At 39.7% G+C, this 15,117-nt stretch overlaps 1 protein-coding gene across 4 annotated transcripts in view; it reads left to right on the top strand.

Annotated features, from left to right (window-relative positions):
* Window positions 1-9,633, top strand: part of LOC126299525 (casein kinase II subunit beta-like) — a 78,740-nt gene extending 69,107 nt beyond the window's left edge. For all 4 annotated transcript variants that reach the window (XM_049991500.1, XM_049991502.1, XM_049991499.1 and 1 more), the window contains one exon: window positions 7,561-9,633. In XM_049991500.1, coding sequence (XP_049847457.1) covers window positions 7,561-7,669 — 109 coding nt within the window. In that variant the 3' untranslated portion in view covers window positions 7,670-9,633. The remainder of the gene's footprint in view (window positions 1-7,560) is intronic.
* Window positions 9,634-15,117: the final 5,484 nt, after the last annotated feature.

The raw sequence follows: 15,117 nt of genomic DNA, 5'->3' as shown, positions 1-15,117 counted from the left end.
GCAGCTCATTTTGTATTAGAGCGATGTAGGGGACATAGTGTCACAGACGTGATACGTGAATTGGAGTGGCAATCATTAAAACAAAGGTCTTTTTCATTGCAACAAGATCTTTTCATGAAATTTCAATCACTAGTTTTCTCCTCCTATTGTGAAAACATTCTGTTGGCACCCACCTACATAGGGAGAAATGATCATCACGATAAAATAAGAGAAATCAGAGCTCACACAAAAATTTTGTGCTCATTTTTCCCATGTGCCATTAGAGAGTGGAATGGTAGAGAGACAGCTTGAAGGTGGTTCATTGAACCCCCTGCCAGGCACTTTATTGTGAATACCAGAGTAATCACGTAGATGTAGATTAACTAAAAAATAGTTGCTGGTGGTTGGGTTTGAACTGGTGATCTTCACCACTCGAGCCTGTGATGCTAACCACTACTCCACACTACATGGAGCATACCCCACAACATTGCTTCCTGTCCTGAAGAAACAGTGAGTTGCCATTTCACAAGTTTTCATTGTAGCTGGATCCTCTAAGTATATTTGTGTTACATCAATTTTACTGTGATGAGCATTGAAGATAGCCCCTCCAGTGGAAACTTTGTGATCGTTAAGAGGATCTTGTTTTCTTTAATCTTTCAATCTCCCATTGCCGATCTGCAGCTCAGGAATGTAGTAGGGTTTAATGTGGATGACATGGACAATATCTCTGCACTTCTGTTTTTTTTTTGTGAAGGGTCATAATCCTTTTCCTAACATGTGGTGTCCGAGCGGTGAAGGATATGACACAACTAAAACTTAGTGTATTGTATCCGTGCACCTCTGTGGCAATGGCAGCACATGGTAAAACAATGTTCAGATAAATGTCCCAGCTCATGTTTACAATAGCTTTAATAGATTGGCGCAAGTCATGGTATGAAAACTATCCCCAAAACATCATGCAACCACCTGTGGCCGAATTTCACCCTCCACACACTGTGGGTAAATACTTCATTAGACTGTCAGTGCAGTTGACGTCTTCCATCACTTGAGTGCCTTTTGAGAGGGACCCGGTTCCAGATATCTGTTGTATGTATTTCCCTTTGCATTATTCTCTCGGAAATTCTGTGTTCACTGGCAGCACAAATTTCTGTTGGGTTTGGAACAAATTGTCATTGGCAAGGTGTGACATTTGTCTCTGGTTCCCGCTGTTAAGTCTTTTTACGTGAACTGTTGCCAGTGCGTCACGTCACTATGAATGGGACACTGCATCGTGTAGACACGTTGGATAATTTGTCTTGGTACACCAACAAACTGGGTTTTCAGGTACTATCTTTGTCCATGTGGTACAAAGATGGCAACTCATTTCTGTCATTCTGACACGCTTCCTCATCAACTCATCTTACTGAAATGGCTCCATAGAACCAATCGGCACATACACAACTTCACTATCATGACATATGTCACTGGTGCACGGTCATATGCCTACATCTTAGTAGTTCCATATTATCAGCATCGAGAGATCAAAAGCAAGTTTTGTGCTCGTTTCAGGGGGCTACTAATATTTTGCACACACAATCGTTGAAAAAGTCTTCAGATGAGGAATAGTTTTCAGACAGTAATACTTTCCGCAGAGACATAGAAATCAAAACTAAGCATCCCAAGCGGTATCTCACAAGTCAGTGCTTGGTATTGAGGCATTGTCGGTCCTTCTCCTGGGTGTTCAGACTCTGTATGCAAGCCAGCTGTCTTTCTTCTTAGGTCCTGGTGTTGTTTTTCATGTAGTCATCCCGAGCCTCGTCCGGTTAAAGTGGGATCAGTGTACCCATTGTTGTTATGGCCTCGTAACTGTGAAGCATGCCTGTACTGTCCTGCTTCACTGTGTTATATGCAAATGTTATGGCGAACAACATTGTATCCCAATGTATATGTTAGATATCAATGTATTTAGAGATCATATCTGCGAATGTCTGTTTTGTGAGGCCATTCACTGTGGATTGTAGGCAATCATCATCCCACGTGTGATGCTGCAGTGAGAAATTACCTCGATACTAGTCTCAACTGGAAAACTTTTCCGTGATTTGAGATCATCAAACAGGATGCGCTGCACTTCAAAATGATGTCTTCTACAAGGAACTCAGTTTCTGGAGCTTTGGCAGTCGCATCAGCTTTAGTGACAGCAGAGCAGTTGAGGTAGTTAGTGCAGACTATTAACCATCCATTACCATTTGTCGACTTCAGGAACCTCCCAAAGAGGTTGTCTCCAACTTGGTGGAACTGTAATTTGCTGGCATGATTGGTGCCGAATGCCCTGGATATAACTGAAGCACGTGCTTCCTTCACTGGCATTCCTTACAGTGGTTCTCATACTGTCTAATGGATCAGTATAGACCTGGCCATTGATTCTTGCACCTGATTCTGTCTAGTCTTTATGAATCCCAGGTGACCAGCCATTGGAGTGTACGAAATACTTCTTCAAGGCAGCTGATGGCGGATGATCTGGGATCACAAGCAACCATTTCTGCTCAGTTTGACCATAGTTCTTCTGTAATGCTCTGTAAATTAATTGGAATTCTCCTTTGGTCATTTTCTCCTCCTCCAAGGCTTCTGCGTTTTTCAACAGAACTGGATCTTCTCTCTCTTCAGTGGCAATGTCGTTTAATGCAGCAATGACTGAGACTACATTCACACTGCTATGTTCCACCAAAGCCAGCTTTTGTATACCACAGTGACAATGTACTTGTGAAGTCTCAGTTCCCATCTCATCATTCATCATGACAAATCCTTCAGGTTAGTCAGTCAGCATAGAGTGTGCTGGTGCATCACAGTGGTGAATGGTTTGCCAGATAAATGTGACCTTAACTTGTTGATGCCCAAACAACTGCAAGGCAATATCTTTCAGTTGTAGAGTATGTCATCTCAGACTTGGGAAGAGTACTTTGGAAGCATCAGCTATCACTTATTAAACACCTTCTTGAATTCATACTGGAACTTCCCTATTCCAGAACTGGTAACATTGGTGTGAAGTTCTGTCTCAGCATTTAGCATAACTTTGAGATCATAGAGGCTACAATGAGCTACAAAGGCAGTCTTTTTCTGGTCAGCCTCGTTAATCATGGTTTGGTGGAAGCCATGTGTGCAAGTCCATAGCTTAGAAATAATTGCTTCTTTCAAGCAGTCGGGTGTTAGCAGTACACAGAAATGCCCTGTGGTATCCTTCATCTTCATAAACACCACAGGTGGGACAAAGAATGCTCCACAGGTTCAATGATGTCATCTTGCAGCATCTTCTCAACTTCCTTGTGGATTATCAGGCAAAATATGGATAATTGTTGGGTGATTTCCAATGTTAATACAGTGTGTTACCATGGATCATTTGGTCTGTCTTTTGCCCACTACAAATTTGAAAGCACCCGAAAATTGATGCAGAATGACTGTCAGTCACTGACTTTATTGTGAGGTCAATTCAGATTGTGTTGGCATTTCAATAGTAACTGAGGCTGTGCAAGGTCTTTAGTGGTGGCAGGCCAGGATTCTTCATTGATCACATCAGTCTCTTTCATGGGCTGCTTCAGCTGTCCCTGTGCTGCACACACTTTTAGGAATGAGTTGGGGCTTGTCATGAAAGTTAGTGATCAAAAGTTCTCCTGGACTAATCATTGACATGTAGATTTCTTTTGTGAGCCTGAGCAGCTTTCTGGAATCAATAAGAACATCACAGTTTAACAGAGCATCCTGACTGACAACTGGAGCTGGTTTTGGTGATGAGATTACGTCTTAAGTGGCATACAACCTCCCAGAGCAATCTTTTGTTGTGTGTACATGTTCGAATAGCACCTTCAGTCTGGAGCTCTGATATTCCACAGTCTATAGCTGCTTGTGGTGCCTGCAAGAAGTCCCATCTGAGAATAGCATTGTGACTACGGTCTGTTAAAATGGCAAATTCAAAGAGCTGTGTTCTGTCATTGATAGTTATTCTTCCAGTACATATTTCTGTCAATGGGATGGAATTCCCATTTGCAACTTTCAGCAAAATCACTTTCATATCGTGAAACGTAGTCTTCTTTAGCTGGCGACAATAAGCATTCTACATTACAGAAAAAGAAGCCCCTGATTTGACTAGCACCTGGACTGATTGGCTGCCAGTGATGTCAGTGAGGTTTCCTGTCAGCTTGGCAACTGGCATCCATGGAGGATTCTCATCTGTGGCAGCTTCACCTTGTAGGGTTAATGACCTGGTTTTCATTCTCTCTCCTCAGTAACACCACTCTTGATCACTTTGAAGCAGCAAATCCAGATAAGTTAAGGATAGTGTTCACTCAAATAATTACATAACACCACCATTTAGATTACATTAGCATACCCATTTATTTCTTGTAAAGTTTGATGATCAATAATGGTGACCAGTTTATCAAATACGAAAATATGAGTGCACTGTACCAGATCACCTACACTATCTAACAGTCACAGTCCAGTGGTGAAGTTAATTATTAAAATGTGGCACAAAACAAAGTTAAAATTTACATGAAAATGTCGTAGTTCCCACTTAGCAAAACCCTTTAGTAATTTATTGCAGTGGAGTGTGCTGTGATAGTTCATTTAACATTTAAGGACCAGGTATTTTTGTTCCAACTTACCACAGTGGCCAGGGAGAGTGTGCTTTCTGATGTGCATGCAGCTCTCACAGTGTACCTGTCTTGCAGGTTCTTTAATCTTCATTCCGTACAGTCATTTGACTGTAGAAAACAATATGTTTTTAGTTATCCATTTTAATTTTTTTCTTGTAACCATAAACAAATTTACATCTCATCAACTTTGCATTGTTTGTATTTTAAACTTTCAGTGTTTAAACATAAAACATGTCTGCTCATTATAAATCAATTATTTTTGATGCATGCAGGAAAGATCCACTTTTTATAAACTATTATAGTTATAGAATTGCAAACTACGTTAAAAGATAATCATTATCCTCCCTATTACTGTTACATTACACAAACAAAATTCACACTTATTTCTGCAATGTGCATTGTTTATCTATTCCTTTCTTATAAAACTTAGTTTCTGTACACGTAGCACTGTTTTGAGACACACAAACTATTTGCAAATATTATCGCTGAGCCCCTAGGTTTGATTTATTGAGAACTAAGTCTTTGCAGTTACTATTGTGTCATATATTGTATTTAACTTAGAGCCTGTATATAAATATGTGTTCCTAGTACTTTTTTAATGTATGGTACTGTGTAAAATATTTCTCTCTATGAAGTGAAGGTGAACTGTACAAAATTTGCAAATGTACCTTGTTTCACGTCTTTTCTGCTGGGAGTACTTTGGTAGAAAATTCCTTTATTTGAAGTGGGCGCAGGTTCAAGCTGTTGCATTTCAACAGATAGCCAACCGGATGGATCTTCATGTGGTGCTCTTCCTGTTCCACGAGGTTGCCCCCTCCCCCCCCCCCCCCCCCTCTCTCTCTCTCTCTCTCTCTCTCTCTCTCTCTCTCTCTCTCTCTCTCTCTCTCTCTCTCTATCTATCTCTAGCTCGCTGTCTGTCTGGGTCCAGAGGGCCTTCATTATCATTGTTGATGATTCAATATGTCACCACTGAAAGGAAAAACTAATACTTTTTTCCCCTGTGAATTCAATGCACAGTAAATTCGAAACAAATGGAATAGTCCACAGTTTATTTGATAAAAGGTGACTTTTTGTCTATTTGATCAGTTTGCTTAGAATAGGATAGTACGTAAGGTATTGATCCCTTTCGTGGAGGCATTGTATTGATTTACAAAAATGGGCTTCAGGATATCCACTTTGATTTTTCTATTTTTCATTCCTGTTATGTGAGACGTGCATCATGAATTGTTGATATCATTATGACATCTTGTTTGTCTTTGCATATGGTGTAGTGCTTTCATTTTCCGTAAAAAACTGTCATGTTTCTTCATTCTTGATGCCTTTGCTTCCAGAGTTTGTGGTAAACCTCTGCACACCCTAATAAGCCCTTAGGATAAAAAAAAGCACCATGAAGGAATTACCAGAATGGGACGGAAAACCGTAAATGTGATGTACATGTACAGGCACACATATGATTAGAATTTCAGATAAATTGGATGTTTTATTCAAAAGAAAGAGCTTCTCAAACCGAGTAAACCAGTAACATGATGGTCCACCTCTGGCCATTATGCAAGCAGTTATTCGGCTTGGCATCGGTTGATAGTTATTGGATGTCCTCCTCAGGGACATCATGCCAGATTCTGTCCAATCAGCATATTCAGATCATTAGAATCCAAGCTGGTTGGATGGCTCTGCCCATAATGCCTAACATTTTCTGAATTGGGGAGAGATCTGACAATCTTGCTGGCCAAGACGGGCTTTGGCAAGTGTGGCGACAAGTAATAGAAATTCTTGCCGTGTGTGGGTGGGCATTATCTTGCTGAAATGTAAGCCCAGGTTGTGTTACCTTGAAAGGCAACAAAGAGAGGCATGTACCACTGTGCTGTAAGGGTGCCATAGATGACAACCCAAGTGGCCCTGCTACGAAATGAAATAACATGCCAGACCATCACCCCTGGTTGTCAGGCCATATATATATATCGGACGACAGTTTGGTATCCCTCTGCTGTCTGGGGCATCTCCAGATGCATCTTTGCTTGTCATTGGGGCTCAGTTCTTAGTGGGACTCATCACTGAAAACAATTTCACTCCAGTCACTGAGATTCCAGGCTGAAGATGTGTCTGGAGACGCCCCAGACAGTGGTCAGATTCCAACCTGATGGTCACCCACCATATGGCCTGTCATCCAGAAATGCTGGTCTGGGGTGCCATTTCATTTCACGGCAGGGTTCATTTGGTTGACATCCACGGCACTCTTAACAGTGTACCGGAACATGATGGTATTGTAACCCCATTTTGTTGCTTTTTATAGGAAGCCATCCTGGGCTTAAATTTGAACAAGGTAATGTCTGTGCACACACAGTGTGAGATTCTACTGCTTTCTGTATGCTTGCAAAGCTTACCTTCTGGTTTTACTGTAGGTGTAGAAGAGTGTGATATGAGTTTATAAAATTCTGTGTACTGTTTGAACTTCAGCTTAGCTGTTTATGCCCGATGTTATATATTGGTGTGTGGCTGTTTCATCTCTCTCTCTCTCTCTCTCTCTCTCTCTCTCTCTCTCTCTCTCTCTCTCTCTCTCTCTTGAGAACTTCTGAAGCATTTTGAATTTATTTCAGGTGATATTTACAGCAGCGGCAAAATCTGACAAAGCATTAATAGTTGTTGCACCCCAGTGGTGGTATCTCCCAACTTATAACATTCTGCTAATTCATTGTGGATCCACCTCTGCCTTTTTAAATAGTTTGCCATCATTTTTGTAAGCAGAAAGATTCATGATAATCATGACTCATAATATTATTTCTGTAACTTTTTTAAGAGACATGTAGTTTATAAGTACTTTACATGATTTCTGACCTGCCAGTATTTTATTACTATATTAACTCTGGAAATGTTTCATTTGAAGCCAGTGAAGTGGCTGGACTTCAAAAACTTATTTCATGCTATTTCTGTAAATAATGTAAAGGTTAATATGTTGCAGGCTATATGGATTCAAAATACACCCACTTGCGTACCAGATACAACAGCAGGTAGCAACAACATTCAAAGCACCTCCACGCCCTGTAACATATAACAATGGAAAGCGCTAGACTGAAGTGCAGTATATCTTGTCTCTTCTGTGGACCTGTTTACTTGAGTTCTAAATTGTTCCTCTATTAGTTTAAATATCTCTGTAATACTTTGTCTCTCTGTTATATGTTGTATTAAGAAACTGGAAAAAAAATTGTAAAGCTGTGTGTTATTACCCCCTTCCATGTGGAGTTTAATGTATCAGACTAATTAAAAATAGGCAGTCTTCTTGCATTTCCCAGGTTCCTATACCAGGATACAGAGGATAGGGCAAAAAAGGAAAACTTTTCATTGCTACTTGTTCAGATTTGTAATGATTCTTATTACATTTAGCGGCACTTCTCTTTCTAAACCTTGATGATGATTACAGCAAAATAGAACAATAAGGATGGAAGAAATTTTTCCTGTGTCTTGCAGTTTGTAAAACTGTTGTCGTTAGGTTTAAAACCAGACTAAATCCATATATGTGCACAATATGAAATTTTGTACTGTAAGGGAAAAAGTGTAAGGATACTCCACAATGTATCCCAGATGTTACAGTAGTTATTTCTTTGTGTAATGGCCCCATTCATAACATCCGAATGTTTATTATAGTGATATAGTTGTCATTTTCATAGTGGGCAGTGATCTCATGTTAGACAGTACAAATAAATGGTGTAGAACAACTGAGAATTCATGGAGAAAGGTGTTTAAATGCAATCTTGTTCATAAACTGAGTATTTTGTGTTGCACTTGTCCTTTTATTTAGATATAAAAGTTGTTCTTTTATTGTTAAAAAATTTATATTATCTGCTTGTGTTTGAAATATTAAGTGTTATCTTGCATGAATGTTAATGTGATAAAAGAGAAAAACAAATAATTGTTTTAATAATTTTTTTACAATTAACTAAGGAGGAAAACTGTTATGGACATTAATACATTCCGGTTAATTTTTTTCGTCATTCTAAGTTTACTATCCTTTTCAACCCTGTCATTTGAGTGGAAGAGATCTCTAATTGTGATTAAAAACCACATAGAAAGCTATGAAATGAACTAAGACAGATAAAATGGCCATACTTAATTAAACACAGAATATTGATGGAAGCTGTAAGGGACATAAAGAAGTTTTCCATGTAACTGAAGATAGAATTAGTGTGTTCACAAAGTATGAATTTTGATGTAATTGTTCTCCCCTTCTGTTATCTTGTCACTGTGTGATTTTCATCAGACTTCAGTATGCTATCTACCAGTTGTTGTTGTTGTTGTTGTTGTTGTTGTTGTTGTTGTTGCTGCTGCTGCTGCTGCTGCTGCTGCTGCTGCTATTGTTGGTCACTTCCAAAACTAATCTTGACTTTGTTGTAAAACATGACAAAGGGAGTAATGAATCTAGTTCCCTTTATCTTTCCTCTCTCGATGTTAACCAACACCACTTATCACATTTGAAAACTGTAGCCATATCTGTCTTAATATAATTCATAGCTCTCAGTTTTTACTTTCATATTTAGATTTTATAAAGTGCATGCATATCCATATCTGAATAGTTGTAGAATAATAAATGAATAAATGTGTACAAAAGAAAATTAATTGAAACTATTTCTCCTTCTACTACCGCTACCCCCCTCTCTCTCTCTCTCTCTCTCTCTCTCTCTCTCTCTCTCTCTCTCTCTCTCACGTGTGTGTGGTGTGCGGTATTGTGATATTTGTCAAAAAATAGTACAACCAAAAGTGTTTACTCTTGTAGAATTTCAGGCGAAGTGTTGCCTTTTATCTGACTTACTCTATAAACAATTATGTGATGGCACTCTTTTATTCCTTTTAAAACATGGATAATGTTTCCAAAACAACTGTAAATGTTGAACTTGGGTGTCTTTTGTGTGACTGTTGTAAATGAAGATAAGCCATTCAGAATTTTCAAAAACTGTCTTGATGTGAGTTTTAAGTATCTATATGTTGTTGAAATGAATAAAAAATAGAGTTAAGACTCTAATAAAATGTTCAAAAATCATTTATTTTACAAGTGTTGATAATTCTTTGTGTAACTCACCTTCAGCTGTCACTGTTATACATAAGCATTTCATAATTTAATTATAAATAAAGACAATGCAGCTGTCTATTTCTTAGAGTTTTCTTAGATTACTGATCTGCCTTGAAGTGACTTAGTGTGGTTCAACCTGGAAACACTGTTTAAAAGGGCTGCACTTTGTGTTGGCAAGGTTCATAAAACAGTCTGTTTCCTGCTGCAGGTAGGGTTCTTCATAACATATCTAATTGAGGCTACTAAATGAAGCCCGTTATTGCCTAAATGCCTGTTCCATATACTCACTTTCTTCATATAGAAGTTCGTACCAAATCTGCTGTAGCACACAGTTCGTGGCGTAAAAACCTATACTTGTTCAGTTTGTGCTCACACTTTCTCTCAATAGTAGCCAACATAAGTATAGAACTCTCAACCTGCTGTCCAAAGAATTAAAACTTTTATAAAAGTCCATAAACAATAAACAAAAGTCCATAAATTTTACAAAATGGTTATCAGTTTTGGTATGCTTCCTCAGTACTGTACAGTTCACCAATATTCAGTAATCTGAAATTCAGAATTATGACAGCATACCATATCACTCACATTTTTTAGCCCATTGGAAGAAAGTCACAAATTCCCAAAATTCTCGAAACACTGTGCTTCTCAGCTACAGCAAGTTAAATTTCCACAAAATTATTTGGACACCTAAACATAGGCCCACATACACCAAGAGAGCTGAATTAACGCTCTTTGAGAGGTGTGTATAAAACTGATCACTCCTCCTCTCTCACATTTCCCCCACACCACCCCTCCACTCCAGGATGTGAAAACATTCTCTATTCTTATTGGCTGGAACATGTTGCAGCCAATCAGCTTCATAGCTTTACTCAGTAATTTCCCTCCTTGACCAATCAACTCTGAATATACTTTATTAATTTTCCAAGCTTAGCATTTTTTTTTTTTCAAAAAACACATTAACTGAAAATAATCTCATCTTTACTTCAGATTGAAAAACAGTCTGTGATTGCAGTCGTGTCTGTGTCAGTACTAAATGGACTTGTTTAACATGCACAGTTGATATGACATCTATACTTTGTAAGCATGTCCTTTGCTGTGCTGCTATGGCGAAGTTTGCTGGTATGGCCCACCTCTCATTGTGTATGACTTTCACAGATATGTTGTATATCCAGTTACTTTTAACCAATCTGATGATGCCCTAAAAGGGTGAAACGTGTTATTGAAATAAATTAATTTTTTCAACCAGATTGTTTTTCAATCTGAGATAATTCAAAATATTTGCTGAACCGGGTAGCCAGAAAGGAATGGAATAAATTATTCAGCTTTACTTTTCTTAAGGACAGATGGCTAAGCAGGGATGGCTAGAGGACAAATGTAAGGATGTAGAAGCTTATCTCACTAGGGGTAAGATAGATACTGCCTACAGGAAAATTAGAGAGACCTTTCGAGAGAAGAGAACCGCGTGTATGAATATCAAGAGCTCGGACGGCAACCCAGTTCTAAGCAAAGAAGGGAAGGTGGAAGGAGTATATAGAAGGTTTATACAAGGGCGATGTACTTGAGGACAATATTTAATTCCAATCCCAAAGAAAGCAGGTGCTGACAGATGTGAAAATTACTGAACTATCAGTTTAATAAGTTACAGCTGCAAAATACTAACGCGAATTCTTTACAGACGAATGGAAAAACTGGTAGATGCGGACCTCGGGGAGGATCAGTTTGGATTGCGTAGAAATGTTGGAACACGTGAGGCAATACTGACCTTACGACTTACCTTAAAAGAAAGATTAAGAAAAGGCAAACCTACATCTCTAGCATTTGTAGACTTAGAGAAAGCTTTTGACAATGTTGACTGGAATACTCTCTTTCAAATTCTGAAGGTGGCAGGGGTAAAATACAGGGAGCGAAAGGCTATTTACAATTTGTACAGAAACCAGATGGCAGTTAGGGACATGAAAGGGAAGCAGTGGTTGGGAACGGAGTGAGACAGGGTTGTAGCCTCTCCCCGATGTTATTCAGTCTGTATATTGAGCAAGCAGTAAATGAAACAAAAGAAAAATTTGGAGTAGGTATTAAAATTCATGGAGAAGAAGTAAAAACTTTGAGGTTCGCCGATGACATAGTAATTCTGTCAGAGACTGCAAAGGACTTGGAAGAGCAGTTGAACGGAATGGACAGTGTCTTGAAAGGAGGATATAAGATGAACATCAACAAAAGCAAAACGAGGATAATGGAATGTAGTCAAATTAAATCGGGTGATGCTCAGGGAATTAGATTAGGAAATGAGACACTTAAAGTAGTAAAGGAGTTTTGCTATTTGGGGAGGAAAATAACTGATGATGGTCGAAGTAGAGAGGATATAAAATGTAGACTGGCAATGGCAAGGAAAGCGTTTCTGAAAAAAGAGACATTTGTTAACTTCGAGTACAGATTTGTCAGGAAGTCGTTTCTGAAAGTATTTGTATGGAGTGTAGCCATGTATGGAAGTGAAACATGGACGATAAATAGTTTGGACAAGAAGAGAATAGAAGCTTTCGAAATGTGATGCTACAGAAGAATGCTGAAGATAAGGTGGATAGATCACATAACTAATGAGGAGGTATTGAAAAGGATTGGGGAGAAGAGAAATTTGTGGCACAACTTGACTAGAAGAAGGGATCGGTTGGTGGGACATGTTTTGAGGCATCAAGGGATCACAAATTTAGCATTGGAGGGTAAAAATCGTAGAGGGAGACCAAGAGATGAATACACTAAGCAGATTCAGAAGATTGTAGGTTGAATACACTAAGCAGATTCAGAAGGTTGTAGGTTGCAGTAGGTACTGGGAGATGAAGAAGCTTGCACAGGATAGAGTAGCATGGAGAGCTGCATCAGACCAGGCTCAGGACTGAAAACAACAGCAACAACAAGGACAGATATAAATATTTTGCATCATGAATCATCACACTAGCTACTTTACATCAAGCACTTTGTACCGTGGAAAGGAAAGTCCTCTCAATCACTACATGCCACAGTAAACCCTATAACGCCCCATTTACAGAGTGGGAGCTCCTCAGCGCCCTGTTAATTATTATGGGTGGAGGTTACACTCAACAACCGAGCTAGGTTAATAATTGGCTCCTTTTACCGACCTCCCGACTCAGTAGCATTAGTGGCAGAACAACTGAGAGAAAATTTGGAATACATTTCACATAAATTTTCTCAGCATGTTATAGTCTTAGGTGGAGATTTCAATTTACCAGATATGGACTGGGACACTCAGATGTTTAGGACGGGTGGTAGGGACAGAGCATCGAGTGACATTATACTGAGTGCACTATCCGAAAATTACCTGGAGCAATTAAACAGAGAACCGACTCGTGGAGATAACATCTTGGACCTACTGATAACAAACAGACCCGAACTTTTCGACTCTGTATGTGCAGAACATGGAATCAGTGATCATACGGCCGTTGCAGCATCCCTGAATATGGAAGTTAATAGGAATATAAAGAAAGGGAGGGAGGTTTATCTGTTTAGCAAGAGTAATAAAAGGCAGATTTGAGACTACCTAACAGATCAAAATGAAAATTTCTGTTCCGACACTGACAATGTTGAGTGTTTATGGAAAAAGTTCAAGGCAATCGTAAAATGCATTTTAGACAGGTACGTGCTGAGTAAAACTGTGAGGGACGGGAAAAACCCACCGTGGTACAACAACATAGTTAGGAAACTACTGCGAAAGCAAAGAGAGCTTCACTCCAAGTTTAAACGCAGCCATACCAATCTGATTCTACACAGAGTACGCGAAAGAACTTGCCCCCCTTCTAACAGCCGTGTACCGCAAGTGTCTAGAGGAACGGAAGGTTCCAAATGATTGGAAAAGAGCACAGGCAGTCCCAGTCTTCAAGAAGGGTCGTTGAGCAGTTGCGCAAAACTATAGACCTATATCTCTGACGTCGATCAGTTGTAGAATTTTAGAACATGTTTTTTGCTCGAGTAACATGTCGTTTTGGAAACCCAGAATCTACTCTGTAGGAATCAACATGGATTCCGGAAACGGTGATCGTGTGAGACCCAACTTGCTTTATTTGTTCATGAGACCCAGAAAATATTAGATACAGACTCCCAGGTAGATGCTATTTTTCTTGACTTCCGGAAGGCGTTCGATACAGTTCTGCACTGTCGCCTGATAAACAAAGTAAGAGCCTACGGAATATCAGACCAGCTGTGTGGCTGGATTGAAGAGTTTTTAGCAAACAGAACACAGCATGTTGTTATCAATGGAGAGACGTCTACAGATGTTAAAATAACCTCTGGCGTGCCACAGGGGAGTGTTACGGGACCATTGTTTTTCACAGTATATATAAATGACCTAGTAAACAGTGTCGGAAGTTCCATGTGGCTTTTCGCGGATGATGCTGTAGTATACAGAGAAGTTGCAGCATTAGAAAATTGTAGCGAAATGCAGGAAGATCTGCAGCGGATAGGCACTTGGTGCAGGGAGTGGCAACTGACCCTTAACATAGACAAATGTAATGTATTGCGAATACATAGAAAGAAGGATCCTTTATTGTATGATTATATGATAGCGGAACAAACACTGGTAGCAGTTACTTCTGTAAAATATCTTGGAGTATGTGTGCGGAACGATTTGAAGTGGAATGATCATATAAAATTAATTGTTGGTAAGGTGGGTACCAGGTTGAGATTCATTGGGAGAGTCCTTAGAAAATGTAGTCCATCAACAAAGGAGGTGGCTTACAAAACACTTGTTCGACCTATACTTGAGTATTGCTCATCAGTGTGGGACCCGTACCAGATCTGGTTGACGAAGGAGATAGAGAAGATCCAAAGAAGAGTGGCGTGTTTCGTCAGAGGGTTGTTTGGTAACCATGATAGCGTTACGAAGATGTTTAGCAAACTCAAGTGGCAGACTCTGCAAGAGAGGCGCTCTGCATTGTGGTGTAGCTTGCTCGCCAGGTTTTTCGAGAGGGTGCGTTTCTGGATGAGGTATCGAATATATTGCTTCCCCCTACTTATACCTCTCGAGGAGATCATGAATGTAAAATTAGAGAGATTAGAGCATGAACGGATGCTTTCAGACAGTTGTTCTTACCGCGAACCATACGCAACTGGAACAGGAAAGGCAGGCCATGACAGTGGCACGTAAAGTGCCCTCCACCACACACCGTTGGGTGGCTTGCGGAGTATAAATGTAGATGTAGATGTAGATTGCCCTGACACAGCTCCTGGGCCATATCAGATCCTCAGTCAGATGATTAAACATCTCTCATCTGACTACAAGTGTTATCGCCTCATAATCTTCAACTGGATCTGGTGTGACGGTGTCTATCCATCGCAATGGCGGGAGAGCACCAGCATTCCAGTGCTCGAACCCGGTCAAAACCCGCTTGTGGGGTAGCTACCGGCCCATCAGCCTCACCAACTTTCTTTGCAAGCTGCTGGAACGTA

This window comes from Schistocerca gregaria, chromosome X (genome assembly GCF_023897955.1).
Source record: "Schistocerca gregaria isolate iqSchGreg1 chromosome X, iqSchGreg1.2, whole genome shotgun sequence".
In the NCBI taxonomy this organism is placed as follows: Eukaryota; Metazoa; Arthropoda; class Insecta; order Orthoptera; family Acrididae; genus Schistocerca; species Schistocerca gregaria.
This window is presented reverse-complemented; position numbering and strand designations above follow the sequence as displayed.